The 20961-nt window shown below is 41.4% G+C and overlaps 1 protein-coding gene across 5 annotated transcripts in view; it reads left to right on the top strand.

Annotated features, from left to right (window-relative positions):
• The window catches only part of ttll7 (tubulin tyrosine ligase-like family, member 7), a 94620-nt gene that overhangs the window by 8019 nt on the left and 65640 nt on the right, over positions 1-20961 (top strand). For all 5 annotated transcript variants that reach the window (XM_037768949.1, XM_037768952.1, XM_037768950.1 and 2 more), the window contains exons 2-7: positions 1884-2282; positions 2655-2786; positions 6336-6457; positions 10329-10396; positions 11264-11422; positions 18659-18875. In XM_037768949.1, coding sequence (XP_037624877.1) covers positions 2258-2282; positions 2655-2786; positions 6336-6457; positions 10329-10396; positions 11264-11422; positions 18659-18875 — 723 coding nt within the window. In that variant the 5' untranslated portion in view covers positions 1884-2257. The remainder of the gene's footprint in view (positions 1-1883; positions 2283-2654; positions 2787-6335; positions 6458-10328; positions 10397-11263; positions 11423-18658; positions 18876-20961) is intronic.

Genomic DNA, 20961 nt, shown 5'->3' with positions numbered 1-20961 from the left:
TTAATCGATTAGTGGTCAACTATTAAATTAATGGCCAACTATTTTGATAATCAATTAATCAGTATGAGTAACTTTTTAAGAATAAAAGTCAAAATTCTCTGATTCCAGCTCCTTAAATGTGAATATTTTCTCATTTCTTTACTAATAAACTGAATATTTCTGAGTTGTGGACAAAACAAGACATTTGAGGACATCATCTTTGGCTTTGGGAAACACTGATCAACATTTTTCACCATTTTCTATAGACCAAACAACTAATAGATTAATCAAGAAAATAATCGACAGATTAATCAACAATAAAAATAATTGTTAGTTGCAGCCCTATTTGTTACCTAGTTTATGTAGTTATATCTGTTACTATGCTTCACAGACTGATACCCTGCATCTTTTTGAGTCACATTTTTTTTCACCATGGGAGGAGGCCGAGCAGGAAACTGAGGTAGCGGTTCCTACTTTTTAGCTTGTTGTGACGCGTGAAAAAGTTGCATCCCTTTTTTGCAGTTCTTTCTTGTTGTGACCAGGTCAGCCAAAAAGTGGCATTTTTTTCTTGTCTTTTATTTGAATAATTTTTTAAAACTTGATGAGGTAAAAATGATCCAGTAATTCACGAGAAAACCAGAAAATATGAGAGTATCATAAATATTAGTCCTGTCCTCGACCAAAGAATTTCTTAGTCGACTAGCACTCTTACTGCGATTTTGTTGACTCATTGATTACCAAAGACACCACTTTAAGTCTTGTGTTTACCAAAGATGTGCTCATAAGTTTCTTGGAAATAAATCAGCATGAAAAAAGCATAAAAAACGACTAAAGAAATCTTTGACGCTTAAGACCAAAAGAACCGATTTTGAATAAATATACTTCATTTTGTGTTGCAGAAATGTGCTGTTTATCTCTCAACATCTCACAACCTTTCAGATTTATCCTGCAGCTCCTTGAAGGGGGTGATCCATTAGTATGGATCATTGTCAACTCAAAATTGAGCAGCTACATGCACTGTTTGACTCGCGAGGATCATGAGCAGCTGGAATCGTTCCAAACAAGCTGTAAATTTATGGCTTGCCAGTCACTTCACACATGGATTCATACCCTATGGGCAGTTGAGAGTCTCCAGTCCACCTGAATGCTGCTTTGTCTTTGGAAATATGAGGAATCTAGAGCACCTGTACATGAGTCACCCACAATGACAAAAGGAGAACATGCACACCCTACACACAGAAGACAGGGACTCAAACATCTTGCTGTGAAGCAACAATGCTAACCACTGAGTCACTATGCTGCCCCAGCCAGCAAAAAATTAGATTTGACACGGCATCACAGCGATGGTTGATTACCCCCGAAAGTGGTTTGAAGACACACTCTCCGACCACAGCCAAACAATAACAGAATTTGGCTGATGACTGGTGTTAATTTCCCTCACCACTTCATAGCCTGAAGCATCCTTTTAACAAACCACTGTAAAGATGCCATCTGTTCGAATGAAGTGACCTCTCAGCCATACAATGAAACCCAGCTGGCACAAAGCTTCAGAGACAGTGAGAGTCCGCAAACGCTTTTATTTGACATCCACATTAATATTTCACAACGGTTCCGCAGAATACCAATTAGTCCGGCGGACGTCGCACAGCTTTAGATTATTTCATTAGTAGTACAGCGGTGTCAGAGCTGTACGCAGCTCTCGCTGAACTGCTACGCTCACTCTGTGTCAGATTGACTGATGTAGCCTGTGATAGGCCTGTGTGCTGCTGCGCTACATCAAAAGCATGTCCAACGCACTCCAGTCCAGTGAGAACATACACACAGCGTGCACTGTAGTCACCCTCTGAGCAACTACCAATACCGCTCTGCTGCTGTAAAAAGATCTTTTTTCCTCTCTTCTACAGGCGTTCCTATCCATCCCTCTGTCCACCCCCTCCCTCCCTCTCTCCTCTGGGGCTGTAAAGAAGCTGGGGCTGTGTGGACCCTTGAGAGGCCCTCCCCATCCCACTCTTCCCCCACCGCTGCTACCCCCCCCTCTCTAACTCCCACTCAGACTCTGCTGCTGCTCTTTATGTTGCTGAGAGGCGCCAGGGAGATGCTCAGATGATCCATTGGGCCATCCTGAACCACATCGTCCACACAGCCCAAGGCAGGGAAGACTAACTACTGCGAGTGTGAGAGAGCCCTCGGAGGGTGCTGCGAGTACCCTGTGAGGCCCGCCCTCCCGCCAAGCCTGGCAGAAAGCTTGGCTTGCCCCTTCACTCCTCCAACCCCTGAGATGCCCTCCCCTCCCAATGAAGGAGGTGAGTAAGAGAGGTCCAACTCTCTCAGGACTGACAGGGATATTCTGTTAGATGGTTAGTCGGCTTGCATGTTTTTTTTTAAACACACACACCTGGCCACCTGCTCATACAGTATATGTACCTGCCACCATCATCAGTACTATTCTCTCCTGCATAGAGCCACACACGCAATGATAAAGGGATCATGATGCATGCAGCTATAGCAAACTAGACGCCTAATTCATTTACACCCCAGCCCCATAAACAAACTCCACTAAATCCCCTGCAGATGTGAGTCAAATATATTACAATACTCCACTGCTCCCCTCCCAGTCTGGAGCACAAGCTGTGACTGTATCTAGTGTTGTTATTGTGTGCCTTCTCTTCCTCCAGAGGATCAAGGAGCGTCCCCCGTGAACAGGCCATCTGTGGGCTCCTACCACAGCAGGGGGAAGAGGAAGGTGCGCACCAAGAAGAAGAAAGGCACCATCACCGCCAACGTCACTGGCACCAAATATGAGATTGGTATGGTGTTTCTAATTAACGCTTCTGAAATTACAGGAACCACAACAATACATAAAAATGTTCAATTTAAGATTAAAGAATGGGTTTGAAAAAGGAGCTAAAACAGGCATAAACACGACAGAAGTGTCAGTCTACAAAGATAACATATCTTTTGATCACAGAGTTTGTCTTAATGGAGAAGCTAGTAGCAGGATGAAAAGGCTTTCTTTGAGATGGGTGATGAAACCCTTTCAAAGATGTGCATTATCCTAGTATTGATGTTTTTTGTCGGAAAACAAGCGAGTTGCCTGAAATGTTTAGCAGTAGTGTTTGTGATTGTGGCTTCAGTTGTAGTATTAGTATAACTTTAGTTTTTTCAGTTTATTACCTGCATAGACATGATAAGCTATTAACAGTGACTACGTTTACATGCACAAAATATTACGTGGTTTGCCCTTATTCTGAAAAAGACATTATTCCTTCCTGAAAATGAATATTCCTCTAATATTCCCGTTTACATGCAGCTGCTCATACTCCGATTCACGTAACTGGCGGTCTTTTGGGAATGCATCTCCGTAAACTGTCGGCTAGTTGGTTTGTGTCAAGGAGGTTGAAAAGAGGAGATGTCACACGTCATCAACGCGTCATATCTTTGGGGTACACCACATGCGCAGTAAAATCTGGTCTGCGCTCACCGAAATTGAGTCAATCGCAACGCACGACCGCAGCTCCAGTTACACTGCGCATGTGTTATACCCCACACTTCAAGACCTGTGTCCCAGCCTCTTTCAATAGGCCTTGGTTTGTGTACAACGCACAGAGCCGGACATAAACAGGCAAGAGGCTGTGTGTCGCAAACTGCTGTAAAAACCCCAATTGAGACGCATGTCTGTTCTATTATTTGTCTTTACCCACTTAGTCATTATATCCACGTTACTGATGATTATTTATCAAAAATCTCATTGTACAAATATTTTATAAAACGAAAAGTCAACCCTACAATGTCGTCGCAATATTGATATTTAGGTATTTGATCAAAAATATTGTGATATTTGATTATCTCCATATCGCCCAGCCCTACTCTACTACAAAGCCTCAGATTGCAAGCTTATGAATTTATATTTTGATCTTCTTCATGAAAATTTCATGAGTGAGCAAGACCAACATTTTGGGTGGTCCTGCAGGTACAATTAATATACTGTGACACACGGAATTGTATATTAATTTTGGAAGCAGCTCTCTCAGTATGGCTCAGTCAGTCCCTCAAAAACACAGCAAATCTAATCACAATGTTGTCTCAACAATAAAACAATACACAGTAGATTTTACTCCCAACAATAAAATCTAATTTGCTGTGCTGGATTGTCTGAAGGAGGCCGTTGTTGGTTAATGTCCTAAATTAAACCTAATAGAGTTGCAGTCCAGCAACAGTTCACACAGAGACAGCTCGGCTTTACATACATACATAAATCTTTATTGAGGTAATTTAACTTGGCAGTGAGGTCTTTTTGAGAAGGGCAAACAGAAGCACAGTAAGCACTCCTCACATGGCCAGGATATGCCAGTGTGGCAGCACGGCTCTCAGGGGTGAACTACAACCTATGAAACTAAGGAGTCAGCAGCAGCAAGTAGAAGTTGGGGGCTGCCCGGATCCTGTAGGTAGATGGGAGTCTAGCTGTGATTCAGTTCGCTTGCTGTGACGAGACCCTCACAGTGGCCATTCGGAGAGCAGAGCACGGCTATTTTGAAGCAAAATTAGCACTAAGGGCCAGATGGATGGCTCATTTTTGCTGTTACCTTTTTTGCAGCTGTCTTTTTTTTCGTTTTAGAATTGATAGTATTACAGGTAAAGGTTAAAGGTCAGGGAATAAGGTGTTGAAAATTTGCTTTACACCCACTGAGAAGGGAATGTACGCTCTGGCCCTAAGGATGTCTGTTACGTGAGGTGTGTAAGAAAGGATTTATTATAGCTTTGTACTCAAAGACCCTACTGCTAACTGTAAGCATGGGCCGGCCGCTGCGATGTAAACCCTCCCTGTTCCAGTTAGCAAAACACCGTTAGCCTCCACCGACGTTAACAGATGGGTGAAGTTACATCGGAAACACCTTTTTCCCCATTCAAGTGCCATCATGCAACATTAGGCAAGCCGTCTCCAGGTTTGTGAAGGCTTTCAAGAAATTAATTAATACCTCGTTTCGTTAGGGCATATGAATTTTTCATTACTCACTGAATAATGAATAGTTGTCGGATTAATGTCCAAATGGGCTTGCCACCTATCTCTCATACTATGGGGTTTCCAGTGGGATTTGAATGCATTACAGACAATTAATTTATCTTTTTGAAGAGAGGCATTACGATTGGCTGCTCTGCAACCATTCCATGAATGGTAAATATTGCTGAGCTTTTTGATTTATAATCTCCCGGACTCATTTCTCTCTTAATGTATGCAAAAACAGAAATTAAGCCTAGCGAAATATTTGAGTGAAACATTGATCTGTTAAGTAGAAATATTTGATTTGTGGGTCCAAGTCACATCTTGCTCTCATTTTACATCTATAACAGTAAGTTACGTTGTGATCATGAATATAAAGTTTATTTAAATCAGTGGTTCCCAACTTATTTTGCCTGAAGCCCCCCGACCACTCATATCTAAGAAGAGCTCTGAAAAAAAGTTCTCAATAAATGAATAACTTGATTCAGTGTATTAAATGAGTTAGTCTTTTTTTTTTATTAAATCAACTTTCATAATGAATATAACTTTATAACTCATTAGTTTCGTCAACTTAAATAAAGCGATGATGTCTTGATGGATTCGTCAAGCGAATGCAGATACATAATATGATATGAGTGGTTAAATAAATGTAATTTATGGTGCTGTTAGCTTGCTGCTAGACCGTCTCATTAATACAGGTGCGTGTTGTCTTTGCATAGAGTTTTTTTTTTTTACCTCAATGAAAATGTTCTTTTTGAAAGGCTTAACGCCAACAAATATGGATTGAAGCAGAATATTTCGTTAAATAAAAAAATTAAATACCTTTTTACTTTTGGACTTTACAACACTCTGGAGTTATTGGAAATGTTTGGATCACAAGAGTCGGAAATAATCCTACGTAACCACCACTGGAATCTAATTCTAAGAGTATAATAGGCCTACTAATAATATTAGTCTAGCCTAACCTCCATATTTTATTTTTTCCTTGATAAAAGGTTTTTTTTTGGGGGGAGTTTTTCCTTATCTGATGAGAGGGTCGCACTGTAAAGGACAGAGGGTGTCGTATTCTGTACAGATTGTAAAGCCCCTTGAGGCAAATTTGTGATTTGTGATTTTGGGCTATACAAATAAAATTGACTTAACTTGACTTAATCGTTATATGTAACTGCAGAAATATTGGGTTAAAATAGAATGTGGCCTACTAAGTAGAAAAAAGATATTGTCAAGATAATTTTGACAACCTCAGAGCAGACAAATCGGGCCGCACCCCTTGTGATCTTTGGCGGGACCCCAGGTCGGGAACCACTGATTCAAATGACTGCACAGCATACAATCTAATGCGAGTGTTTTCCCACAGTTCGTATAGTCATCAACGAGTTGGACTACATCAAGACCCGGGAAGATGACGAGACCGCCAACCTCATCTGGAACGACTCGGCCGTGCAGCACGAGAAAATTGCTGAGCTCAGGAATTATCAGGTACGCTGCATGGCTATACCATTTTAAGTCAGCACACCGTGTTCAGGGGCACCGTAGCCTAGAGGTTAGAGAAGAGAGCTGAAGAGTAAGGGTGTCAGATCCAATTGCTGCACTGAACAGGAAAAAAACCTGGATGTTAACCTTTACAGTATGCTCCTATAAAGCTGCTCCGTGGCCAGCAGCCAAAGACCATGATACTGATCAGCTCCCAGTGGAAGTATGTAACTGTGGAAGTGAAAAGACTCGAGCAGAAGAACATATGTGTTCAACCTACTTTAAAGATAAACCAAATATTAAAAACAAAATAAGCTGCCTCTGATGTGCATATCACCCGTAAGGTGAGGAAGTATTTTCCCTTAAGAGAAAAGGAGAAAGAAAAGCCTGTGAAATGAAACACTGCAGTGCACCAGAAGGGATACAAAGGATGAACATGACAGCTACTGCAACCTCCCGTCCCGTCTTAGAGAATTTAATCTTAATGATTTTTCCAATAAAGAAAACAAAATCCCTTCCTTCAAAAACTCCTTTGGTTAGAGTTGGATAAACATGACACGATTTTCTGCAGATTCTTCAAAGTTATTACAGCACAAAGCATTCCTAGATAGGGTTTTAACACTCTTGTAGAAAGAACATGCAAGGCCTTCTCCTAGAGATGCAAAACCAAACCGTAGAGAATCGAACCGTTCAATGACGTACAAACTGAACCGTGGGCCTGTTGAACCGTTGCGCCACTATTAAATACAGGCCTACTAATTGACTTCTATTTGATGAGGTGCCAGAGACATTGTCAATTTATTCACAAATCACAAATAGATGAGGCAATTATAGATGAGGCAATTATCTGAACATAAACCTACTTGACCATTAAGTAGCCTGCCTTATTTCAAGTATAAAATCAATGTTATGGCTTCATATAATATAGAAATATCATTCAGTACCATCAATCAATCAATCAATCAATCAATCATCAACCTATTTATATATTTTGGAGTTCAAACACATTGGAAATAGTTATGTTTTTCTTCTCCCTTATGTGCAAAACAAACTGAAACCCCAAAACTGCAATACAAAACTGTTGGCTTGTTGAACTGCTGCAACACTCGAGCCTTAAAACATTTTGCACTAAAGTTTGAAATCTGAACTCTAACAAAATATTTATTCACACTTATTGTCAAAACAATAACATTTGCTAGCGTATGCAGTTCTGATATAACATACACATTACAGGTGAGGACAACAAGGTCTCATGTATACTGCTACTTCGACAGTGAGCACATGCCTGCAAAGAGGTTCATCAAGAATTAAAGGTCCAGTGTGTAGGATCTGGCGGTATCTAGCGGTGAGGTGAGGAGATTGCAACCAACTGAAGCCTCTCCCGTGTGCCAAGCGCGTTGGAGAGCTACGGTGGCCCTCACGAAAACATGAACGGCCTTATCTAGAGCCATTTGGAGCAGAGCCAGTGCGTAGATTGTGTGTATGTGGGAAGTGAGTGGTGAAGCAAGAGAGAAAGCGGTGGCGACGGGAGCGAGTAACGTTATCGACTCTGGCCCAAACAGGAAAAGTTAAGTGTTTGGTTTGTCCGTTCTGGGCTACTGATGAAACATGGCGGTACAACATGGTGGACTCTGTGAAGAGGACCCGCTCCCTATGTAGATATAAACGACACATTCTAAGGTAACGAATACACAATGATTCTTATTATCAGGTTTATACACTAAAGAAAACATGCTTATTAATATTATATTCAATTTCTGCTAATAGATCCCCCTAATTATTACACACTGGTCCTTTAAGAAAGTAAATTCTCTTTGTAATCAACACTTGTACATAAGGATGGGCAGTATATTGATAATATATCAATATTGTGATATGAGACTAGATGTAGTCTTAGATTTTGAATATCATAATATCATTATATGGCACAAGTGTTGTCTTTTCCTGGTTTTAAAGGCTGCATTATAGTAAATTGATGACATTTTCTGAACTTGCCAGACTGTTCTAGCTGCTCTATTATATGCCTTTATCAATTAGTCATTATATCCACATTACTGATGATTATTTATCAAAAATTTCATTGTGTAAATCTCTTGTAAAAGCACCAATGGTCAACCCTTAAATATGGATATTGAGGTATTTGGTAAAAAATATTGTGATATTTGATTTTCTCCATATCGCCCAGCCCTACTTGTATTTGTGAAAATTTTAAAATGTCTAATAAGTACGGAAACTTATTTAGTTGGCAAGTCATAAAACTGATAATAACTGACCTTGTGAAGTTTCAGTTCAAATGAGAACAATTAAAGCAACACAATGTAGAGTTTACTTGTGTATGTTACTTCTTCCATTAAAAAAAAAAGGGTGTTTGCACACCACTCTGCTTTACAATATGTTTTTCTACTTGTCTTCAGTAGAAATAAAAGAATAGGTAAAAGAAAATAGAAGGAAAAAAGAGATTAGAGCAGATGTAAAGAGGATGCTGTATAGAGACATTTGGGACAGTTGGAGCTGGGAAAAGAAGATTAGGTTTTAAGTAGTAATAGTAAATGTCAGGATGAAATAAAATAGAATAGAAAGAAATGAAACAAGTAAAGATAGAGGGAAGATGTGTCCATCTGCTTTTCCTCAGACCCTGGGAGGTAAGAGGGAGACAGCAAATAGGAAAGAGTGAGTGGGAGAGGGAACAACAGAGCGTACACAGAGACAGATAAGAAGATTGACAGGTCGACTGACAAGTTGTGAGCAGCAGTTGGTGGGGGGCAGGTTTCACATGTCACTAGTGATGTTGACAAGACGGGCCTGAACAACAAGGGTTGCTCTCAGTTCTGTGTACAAGTCTGAAAGTGATCTTACCTCTGTTTGACCTCCCTGTCCTGCTGACTGAACTTGCTGCTCCCCCCTCAGCTCCGAGCGTTAGCCATCCATCTTCCCGAGTGCTTATTTGATTAGACTGGGCACTGATGATCGATTAAATCACAGGCTAGAAAGAGTATGGCTTGTTAGGACAGGGGCAGCAAGAGTTCAGCTAAGTAGATTGAATATTACAAATACTGTAACAGCTTAACGTGTAGCAATGTGGCTAATGTTTTCACATAGAACGGGTGATTTGCTGTCAATTGTTTTCGCTTGTGTCTCTCGCGCCGCTGTGGCGTTTCATGAGATAATTTCTCAGCAGAAAAGTAGAAGTCCCTCAACAATTGGTTTTGATTTCCCCTCACAAGCCACGTCGTCTCGCGGCATTGGCATAATTGTGCAATCTCTTCCGAATCCCTAATTACGTCTGTCTCGTTTGGATAATAATCACGGGATCCTTTTACACTCTGCGTTCTTGTTTTTTTCCCCTCTCTGCTTTCTCTCTTTCCCTCTTTTAATTCTTTCCTTTTTTCCGTTTAGTGATGTACTGTGAGAGTTTGCTGTCAAGTTTCAGTTCATACGAGCCTAATTAACGCCCCTGTTCAGGCTCATTTGGTCAAAGAATACAGAAAACCCAGAGTTTTTCCTACCCCCCCCCCTAACCACCACCCCCCTTTCGGCGCATTCAAAGCAATTCATTCAACTGTCACTGCAGGAGCTTGCGATGCAGAACCAATTACCTCGGCCCCTCGGAGTTGAGATTGATCTTTTTTTTTTTTCTCGCCTCTTCCCTCCCCAACCTTTAAAGTATAAAAAAAACACGGTAAACTAAATAAGGGTTGAGAAAGGTCTCAGCGTCACCTTTTTGTTTTGAGTCCGTAATTGGGCATAAATGTCAGAACATTGTAAGCTCACTTCAGGTTGCTGCCTTTAATGTGCTCATTTTTACGGAGGGGTGGGGGTGGAATTGAGTGGCGTAATGGCCCTAACAACATTATTATGTCTGCCTGTCCCTCTGCAGAGAATTAACCATTTCCCTGGCATGGGCGAAATCTGCCGGAAAGACTGCCTCGCAAGAAACATGTCCAAGTAAGTTTTCAAATGAGAGTGCTTTGGTTCAGTTGTAAATGTGCAAAAAACAAAAACATTTCAAAGCTCAGTGTTTAGCCAGCTGGCGCTCTTAAGAAGTCACAACTGGGTACTTGTAGCACTACACAATTACAAGCTGAATAAGTAGAAGACACTGCTGTAAAGCACAAAATTCATCTTTTAAAAAGTACAAATAGGGCTGCCATTCGATTAAAATATTTAATTGTGATTAATCGCAAATTAAAAGCAAATTTTTTATCTGTTCAAAATGTACCTTAAAGGGAGATTTATCAAGTATTTAATACTCTTATCAACATGGGAGTGGGCAAATATGCTTGCTTTATGCAAATTATGTATAAATGTATTATTGGAACTCAATTAACACAAAACAATGACAAATATTGTCCAGAAACCCTCACAGGTACTCAAATAATAACATGGCAAACTCAAGCCCAACAGGCAACAACAGCTGTCAGTGTGTCAGTGTGCTGACTTGACTATGACTTGCCGCAAACTGCATGTGATTATCATAAAGTGGGCATGTCTGTAAAGGGGAGACTCGTGGGTACCCATAGAACCCATTTTCATTCACATATCTTGAGCGTTATTTAACCTCCTTTGCGTCAAGCTAGTATGACATGGTTAGTACCAATGGATTCCTTAGGTTTTCGAGTTTCTTCACTCCAACTTTAAAACTGAGCCAGCTACAACCTCCGAAAGATCGGTTGCATTAATGCGTTAAAGAAATTAGTGGCGTTAAAACAAATTTGCGTTAACGCGTTATTATTGCGTTAACTTTGATAGTCCTAGTACAAATAAAAAATGTTGCTTCACTACCACACACCTCCTTTTTCTGTGTTTCTCTAGAATGATCAAGTGCCAGCCTCAAGAGTACAGCTTCATACCCAAAACCTGGATCTTCCCCGCCGAGTACACTCAGTTCCAGAACTACGTCAAGGAGCTACGCAGGAAACGCAAGCAGAAGACCTTTATCGTCAAACCCGCCAACGGAGCCATGGGTCACGGGTAGGTCAGAGGCTAACCAGTGCCCCAGAGCAATCTGACATACCGGCTATAAGACTGACAGAGCGAGACAGAGAGAGACTGAAGCAGAGGATAGAAAGTAAGCAAGACAGTGAGTGAGTGAGTGAATGAAGGAGGAAATTAGCACTAGAGCAAATAGAGGACGAGCACAACAAAACAAGGCAATAAGAGGTTTGTGACCCTGACATGGGTGTCTATGGAAAAAGCATTATGGCTGCGACCAGATTGAGTATTTGAGCTGAGAGGGTGTGGTGAATCTCATTGTTGGCCTCATTGTCCTCGATGGTCACACTCTCCATAAATCAGAGGTTATCGCTGCCAGTGGAGGGCACACACACACACACACACACACACACACACACACACACACACATACACTTGGCAGTTACTGTAGTTCCTCCCCTGAAGGTCTCTGCATGTGATTATTGGATTCCTTTATGAGGCACCATCAGCAGAGACCAGTCAGACTAGAAAATGGACCAAGATGGCTGCTGCAGGGGGACTCTGTCTCACAATAGCATCTCTTTATCAAAAGATGAGCAGGCTATGGTACCTGAATGCATATTTCATACTTGCAGTCCCAAGGGCCGAGAGCCTATCTCAGGTTGTGATGTCACATTTCTATGGTATGTTTTCACCATCCTGACAGTCGAAATCGTGAAGTATTTAGAGAATCAGTAAAGAGGCAGGGTGACATGGCTTTTTACTCAAGGTAAAGTAGGAGTGCCAAAACTTTTTCCCTTGGACGGCTAAAACTGGAAGTAAACACCTATTGTATTGTATTGTTAAGACACAGAATAGTACAAGGATCCCAAGTTCCCCTAATTGAATATTCTTTTAGCTTTTACATAGTTAAAGTGGCAGTAGGCAGTGTATTTTTGGCATCATTGGGCAAAAATTCCATAATAACCTTTCAGTATTTTGTAATTCAAGTGTTCTGACAGAAAACTAGACTTCTGCAACTCCTCATGGTTCTGTTTTCAGGCTTTAAAAAATCTACAGCTAAACCGTACACTACAAGATGATTCTAAAAACATTTGAGAAGAGAAATAGGCATTAACGTAACATAATATCGATTCATATTTGATCAGCGCTGCCTAGTTTGACCGTTTGGTCGGAGTTCGCGAGCGATTGACAGCCGGCTCTCATAGACAGCAGACCTCAGATAAGCTCTTACTGCTTGTTTTCCTTCGGTTTGTGAAATCTTGCAGATGCCGTTAGGAGCACCGGAGGCACATGATTTTTTTCAGGTTACCTGTTTCATGTACTACTGTCACGATATAGCGACCGTTTCATAAAAATAACTTTTTATAAAATCATATTTGCTCCAATCTTACCTACTTCAGCTTTAACCCCATAAAACCCATCTGATGAATCGATTGGACTAAAGTGCCAAGACTCAATTTATGCATTTCCAAAACTGTTTAGGGACTCCAGGATGCAGAAATATTCAAATACACAATTATTAGAATAGTTGGAAAAAAAACACATTTATACTGCATTCAAATAACTGCATGTTTTCGCCCAAAACTGCATGTGATTATCATAAAGTGGGCATGTCTGTAAAGGGGAGACTCATGGGTACCCAAAGAACCCATTTTCATTCACATATCTTTAGGTCAGAGGTCAAGGATCCCCCTTGAAAATGGCCATGCCAGTTTTTTCTTTGCCAAAAGTTAGCCTAAATTTGAAGAAATCCTTCGTCACAAGCTGACGAGACTTGGTTACCAATGGATTCCCTAGGTTTTCTAGTTCCATATGATACCAGTACCGTCGCTCTAACTTTAAAACCGAGCCTGCTACAGCTTGCGAAAGACAGTAAAGTCGGTCGGGATTGCCGGCGATCCCACAGGCCTTTTAAATTTAAAAGAAATTAGCTAACATCTGGCGGGCCAAATCGAGCCTGATGGCGGGCCCCACATTGGGCAACCCTGCCCTAAGAGGTCAAAATCCATCAAATGTAAAATTCCAGCAATCAACACACCTTTGGTGAAGCGTCTGTCCCCCTATTGTGTGTAAATAGGGTTGGACAAAACATTACAAAGCGTTGAATTGAATGCCCTCTGACACACAGTGTCAACAAAACTGAACATTATAAGCCTGGGTCAACGTTTTAAAGCTCCTTTGCTTCGAGAAGAGCCAGTTGAACTGGTTTGGTCATCCAGCACGAAAACTTTTGGCTTTTGGAAGAGTTCCTGGTACCACTGACCGGTAGGAGATCTGTTAATGAACATTAGGGAGCTCCCTGGAGAGAGGGAACTCAGTCTTTTGCTAGAATAAAACACTAACCAGGATAAGGCCCTGATCACACACAGCGTGTTTTGCAGTTGGAAAACGCAAGCTGCACCGCTCTGCCTTTTTGTTGCTCGATCAGACTGTTTTTTGCAGTTTGCTAAGTTTTTTTTTAATTGTTGCAACCACTGAATGAGTACTAATGTAACCTTAACACAAACCATATACCTAATAGTTAATAGTACAGTTAGTACCCGAAATCTAAAGTACCGCACTACTTTGCCACCTGTTGTTTTCTGTTCAGATAATGGTAACTACGGTTGGTAAAGTCATATAGCTCCGGATATCCAGCAGGAAGTCACTCAGTCAGTGAGAAAAAAACGCTAATTGTGTGGGGTGCCTTTCCGCTCCGAGCTCAATTGTTTTCAACTTAGGCTGTAAAAAGCAGCACGCAAACACACTCATTGAAAACAATTACAAAAACCCAGCCCAAGCTGCTAAAACACACTGTCTAATCACGGCCTAAGTGACTCAAAGAAAATGGATGGATGCAACAGAAGTGGTCAAAAACACGAGTATCCTACATGGTTCCCATGTGTCCTTTAAATCCTTGAAAGTTTGTGAATTTGTGGAAAAAATCAAGACACTGAAAATAGACATAAATAGATATGGGTCAAGTACTTGAATTGATATATTTTGTACAAGAGTAGAATAGAAATCTATCGCTCAACTTACACAATATATTGTTTTGCTGTGCTGTGTTAGAGAAGGCAAGAAACTATAACACAGCACAGATGAGAAGTGCTCAAACATTCAAGCCTCTCTCTCTTTTAATTGTTGTCTGTGAGCTCATACAGCCTGCTAGATCTCACAATGAAAATTCTCAGTGTTGTAACAGGAATTAACCTTGATCCGTGTCTCAAACTATGCTGTTTTGGGTCATTGAATTTGATTGAATTGGGCCTGGAAAGTCCTTGAATTTGATGTTTGAGAAGGTGTGGGAAACCTGATCCTCAATCGTCTCTAAAATAAACCCAGTAACCGATTCTAATGTTCTATGTATGAGCCATAACCAACTCATTTTAACACTCAAAACAGAATTCTACTGAGCTATGATTTGACCTGTGTGGAGGGCAAGCCTGCATGGACCAAAATAAAGTATAAGTGCCAAGTTTCAAGTTCAAAGTTTGAAGTGTGGTTAGTTTTACAAATAATTCTGTTTCATAAAAATAAAATAAAATAATGCTTTGCACATTGCTCTCTTGAGCCCTTCAGAATATGTTGAAACTGGTCAGATTGTGAAACATTTATTAAGTATTGGTTTTGACTTGTGATCCCTGAAGTGCATGTGTGAAGAAATACTTTAGAGTGCATTCATCACTGGCACCAATAGGTGGGGATATTGAAGTACAAATAGCTTAGTGTGCCTCACCTCTCCCTCTAATTCTCTTTGAATTTGTCCTTTCTGGTATAATGTGAGCATTACTTATAACTCCATGCTGCACTAAGCCCTTATTTATTAAAGAATAAAAGGCAGCAAAGGCTGAATTATAGCAATACATTAGGAATATGAAAGATGATGAGTTTAGCTCGACCACTCAACGGCGGGCGGCTCACAAGATTAGATTTTTCTCTATTTTTTTTTGCACAGTGTGACGCGGCAGGAAATTAAGTTATATCTACCCCACTGTAATTTATTTTTCCGTCGGCCAACTAAATGAAGTTATTGTTTGTGTCTGAAGCGCAGCTTGTTATAAAGGGAAACAAAATAAAAGCGCGTGCGTGGCTTAAAAAGGCGAGATCCCCCTCCGGTGCCAAATTAAATAGGCAGGGGAGAGTGGGCCGTGATTATCTGACACCCCAGCTCATCAATCATGTCGTCTTCTCCTCAGCTACTCCTCCTTGACTAACCAACACCGTTAACCCTGTCCTCATCATTCAACTCGCTGTCTGCGTCTTAGGAGGGCCCTTCACATCGTCGGCCAACCTAACATCAACATGTCTCTGTTTTTTTCTGTTGAAGCACTGTGATAAGCAAGCCAACGAACTGCTTGTCTATAAGACGGCAGTATTTTAGTTGGCAGGGTTAAGTGGTGATGAGACAACATTACACTAAGGCAGATCTACAAGCTGGGAAACCTCTGAAGGGATGACTGCTGAACTAACACCATAACCAGGAAGCCAATACCTGATCCCTGTCTAGATTCACACTTAAAAGCTCATCAACAATGCTCCAGTCCTTCATTAGAGTCAAAGGGTAACTTCGGTATTTTTCAACCTTATTTTCCCATGTATTTGTGTCCAAGTGACTTATCTGGACAACAATTTCTGAAATTGGTCCAAAATTGAGGGTTAACGTTGTAACCAGCAGCCGCGATACGAGTTGCGAGGGCAAGTGATCAGCGTCAATCTAATGTTTCATTAACTAAAAGTGCTTGTTTTTGCCACCGACAGGCTCAGATTGTAATTATAAGTGTCTGGCAACATTATGGAAAGAGAAATAAAAGTTTTTTTGGCTGGACAGCAGAGAGCCAGCCCTACAAACGCGAAGGTCTGTCACTTAGTGATGACGTTACATGATTGGTTGGCCGAGTGTTGGAGTTTCCTCATGCTTCAAAATGAAAAGGCAGGAACAGTGCTTTATGCAAATGAGCCCATCCAGCACGACGCGTCTGGCTCACGAAACTTGGACCAAGCTATGAAGCTAGGTGATCTAGTTCTAAAATGAAGCGAGATTCAGCAGTTACATAGCCTGTTTCTTGCTTAAAATGTTAGCAGAAGTAGATTTTGGTGGAATGTTTAGACGGAATTACAGAAAGTTTACGAGCAGGCCGCCATTTCGTTTCCTGTTTGAAATGGCAAACAGAAAACCAGGGACCAGTCAGGTGCATTCCACGATCGGGTACGTCACCGCTTGAACGGCCAGTTGAGTGGAGTACCGCATCCCCTAGTGTCCTCGCCAGACCTGGTGGACATGTACTGCTGGATTTAACATTATAGACATTGACACTGACTTTAACCACAGATTCACAGACTGACCATACAAGGTCCAGCCATGTACTCGGTTTTGACTGAATCTTGTTACTTACATTTCACTGGATCCGTTCCGTTTGTTATTTTGTCCAAGTCCCGCTCAAAGAGAACTCTCGTTGTGAAATCTGAATATCCGTATACTCTGGCTCATCCACATTGTGTAAATCATTTAAATATTCAGCCATGACATTGAAAATCTTTTAAATAACACTAAACTACGCTTTCTGTACTTCAACACAAAAAACTCTGCCCGGCTGGCACTCGAGTTTCCACCAGGGATGTATTCCACTATTCCACCGTTGTCTTCTGGCAACACGTCACCTCGCCAGATTTCAAAACGAGACATCAAACGAGACTCTTTCCATAATGTCAGACACTTATAATAACAATCCGAGCCTGTCTTGGCAGAAACAAGCACTTTTAGTGGACGTTAATGACGGTGCCAGCTTGCCCCAATTGTATTGCAGCCCATGAGCAGCTGCCGTCTACAGTGCTCTCCCTCAATACTGGACCAATTCCAGAAATTGTTGTCACTATTAGTCAGTTAGACACAAAAACATAGGAAAATAAGGTCCAGGTTGAAAAATACAGAAGTTACCCTTTAACCAAGCAGGTGGATTTTTTGGTTAAATTACAACAACACAGACTGCACTGTTCCCACCATACTGAATGTTCTGGCCATGATTACAGTGCAGAACAATGTTTGCCCTCCGATGGCTCGGTGCCACAATATCTTAATACCTCAAACTGTACTTTTTGAACAATCAAGTCTTTACATCTTGGCCAAATATTGTGTTTGTGTGCCTGCTTGCATGTGTATAATGGTGCCGCCCAGGCCGTGCATGCAACCAATTTAGGCCAAGTCTGCCTTAACTATGAGTGATGGTGGTATAGGTCAGTGGCGATGCTTGTACATAGTGGGAGATTGTTTAGAAACGACCCCTCACCCTCCCTGCACACACCCACACACATACGCACTTTAACATTCACAAAGTTTTGAAAAAATCGCCCCTCACCCTCCCGTGCACAGCCACATGGATGCACACAAACTAACACAACTCATTCTTGAGTCCGGCTAGCAATGGCCTGCTTACTATAAGGCCTGAGTGCCAGTGACATGAGACCAAAGCAAATGAATTAAGAGTGGAGTTTGAAACGGAGCGCAATGTCGGCTCCTATTAACCTGCACACAGCTAAAAGAACAGCATTTGATGCCATTCAGACAGAGTTGGCTTCAGAAAATCACAATGTTCTCCAGATGCTCGCAGTAGTATTTCTCAGACAAATCAGCATTTGTGTCGTACCTGTCTGTTTTTTGTACATTTTATTTACTCAACTGTTTTATTTAGATGGGCCAGGTAACGGACGGAGTAACAAAAAGTTTTGGAACGTTCAATGCCCCTTAGAGCCAAACAGCTTGTCCTGCTCAAACTAAACCTGAGGCATGCTGAGCACACTCATTCACATTTTTCCAGTGAAGGTTGTGCAGCAGCGAAAGGTCATATCGTGAATACTATCAGGGCACAATGGCTCTGACCCTCTCACTCCTGAGGGCTTAATGTCTTCAATGGAAGAGTCATTGCATGCACAGTAAGGACATACCTTCTCCTTCTGATTGCATCTATTGCTCATTATACTTATAGGGATGGGAAGATTGAAAGTATCATCGTTACAGGCAGACCCCAGTAATATGTCCCCAACATCCCCCGATAAATTGAAATGAAATATAGTGTTAAAACCCATAAAACCTGTATACTGTTTGGCTCAATTTTTTTGCTTCAACACGTCTATGAGACAGTGCCAATGTCATCAGTCATGTTCATGGTCTCTGCTATGCTGCCATTTATCATTTTTTTAATTATCTTTTTTGTCTTTACTGTGCCATATTTTATTATGCTGCTGACGACACCCCAATTTCCCCCCCTAGGATTAATAAAGTCTCTGTCTATCCAGGATCTCGCTTATCCGTAACTGTGAGAAGCTGCCAGCGCAGGAGCACTTTATCGTTCAGGAGTACCTGGACAAGCCCTTCCTGATGGAGGGCTACAAGTTTGACCTGCGCATCTACATCCTCGTCACGTCCTGCGACCCGCTACGCATTTTCCTCTACAACGACGGCCTGGTTCGCATGGGCACGGAGAAGTACCACGCACCCAGCGAGGCCAACCTGGTGAGTCACAGACAATAATGGGATTTTTCAAAGTTGCATATAGATGCACACATGGTCATAGACACATACCTTGTAACTAATAACAAGACATGAATCTTTATCTGTGTACCATCTGTGCACAAGGCACAAGTTTGACGAGTTGTAGACATACACAAAACTATTCATGGATTTATATTAGAAAGTACATACAGTGCATAGTGTGTGGCCAGTCGGTAGGGGTGGGAATCACCAGAGGCCCCACTATAAAATATTATCACGATACCTAAGTCACAATATGATGAGTATTGCGATAAGATATATTGCAATTTATTACCTTTTTTTCACCTGCAAATAATGCAGTTTGTCAACATCTGTTTTATCTAATAAGTAGGGCTGTCAAAGTCAACGCCATAATAACGTGTTAATGCAAATTAGTTTTAACGGCACTAATTTCTTTAACGCATTAATGCAACTTGCGGTTTTTAGGCTATAGCGGGCTCAGTTTTAAAGCTAGTGAAGATACTGGCATTATATGAAACCAGAAAACCTAAACCATCCATTGGTACCGCCCAGTCATACTAGCTTGTTGGGAAGGAGGCTAAATAACGCTCCAAACCTACATAAAATTTTGGCGAGCAAAAACTGGCCATTTTCAAAGGGGTCCCTTGACCTCTGACCTCAAGATATGTGAATGAAAATTGGTTCTCTGTGCACCCTCGAGTCTTCTCTTTACAGACATGCCAACTTTATGTTAATCACATGCAGTTCGGGGCAAGTCAATGTTTTGTGTTGTTATTGATTTCCATTAATAAATATATACATACATTTGCATAAAGCAAGCATATTTGCCCACTCCCATGTTGATGAGAGTATTAAATACTTGACAGATCTCCCTTTAAGATTTTGAAGAGATAAAAAATGTGCGATTAATTTGCGATTAAGCATTCTTCCCGACAGGCTAACATGACAAGGTTGGTACCAATGGATTCCTTGGGTTATGTAGTTTCATATGGTAACAGTATTTTCACTTTAGCTTTAAGCTGAGCCCGCTACAACCTCTGAAAGACAGAATAGCGGCCGGGGCCACTGGTGGGCCATCGGGTTGTTAAGAAGTTAATAGTTTATATAATAAAAGATTGATACTTGACGTCAATGTATTGATACATTATTGCGATACTATGATGTATTGATTTTTTTCCCCCCATCCCTACCATTCGATCGAATCAGAAATGCACTACAGACAGATAGTAGAAGTAGATTCACAGAAGTAGATATTTGCCATGCACTCCCATGAACCGGAGCCATGGGCTCGTGCAACTCAACATAATCAAATTAGACACACAAACACACAGGAGGACAGAGGTTAGGAAGCACAGCGTAATCTCTGTATGATCACAAAAACGTGCTTGTACTCATATACACAGTCAACAGTACCCAAATGCAGACAACTATAAGATGCTCTCACACACGCACACACACAGAATGGGCAGCCATACTGTATGCGCACAGCTGAGCGTAAATGTCCACATGCCAGATGTCTCCTGTAATATCAAGCCGCTCATATTTGCCTTGAGGTTCTGCACCTGCTGAAGCACAGGCTGTTGCTGATGACGGGATGTCCACACACACACACACACACACACACACACACCCAGCTTCCTATCAAGCGTGATGGTTATCTATAATATAAACACACGCTCGCATAGACACGCTGGACCCCTCCTGTGACACAAATGTGTATTGTCTTACTCAGCCTGTGACACATGATGGAGTGAGTCGTGCCATGGAGATGGATGTTCAATCCCACAGAGAGTGGCTCGCAGACAGCCATCATGGGCTGGAGTGGCCTCCGGTCACAGCGTTATTACCTCGTAGGCTAAAGACAAGGATGTATTGTCTTCAACTGTGAGGGATAGTGTTTAAAGAGAGGAATACTACAACAATGACCAGTTACAATCAACCATGCTCTGTTGGAACCATGGGGCACTGTGGCTCCTCTTGTCACTGAGTGAGCTTTGGTGATCTATGATCTATGGCTTGTTCTGCTGTTGCACTCATTATCTGTCGATCCCATAACAACCATCTTTAGATCGGAGCGGTGTTAATT

This window comes from Sebastes umbrosus, chromosome 5, assembly GCF_015220745.1.
Source record: "Sebastes umbrosus isolate fSebUmb1 chromosome 5, fSebUmb1.pri, whole genome shotgun sequence".
Taxonomy (NCBI): domain Eukaryota; kingdom Metazoa; phylum Chordata; class Actinopteri; order Perciformes; family Sebastidae; genus Sebastes; species Sebastes umbrosus.
The sequence above is the reverse complement of the archived record's forward strand: the minus strand, read 5'-3'. Positions and strand labels throughout refer to the sequence as shown.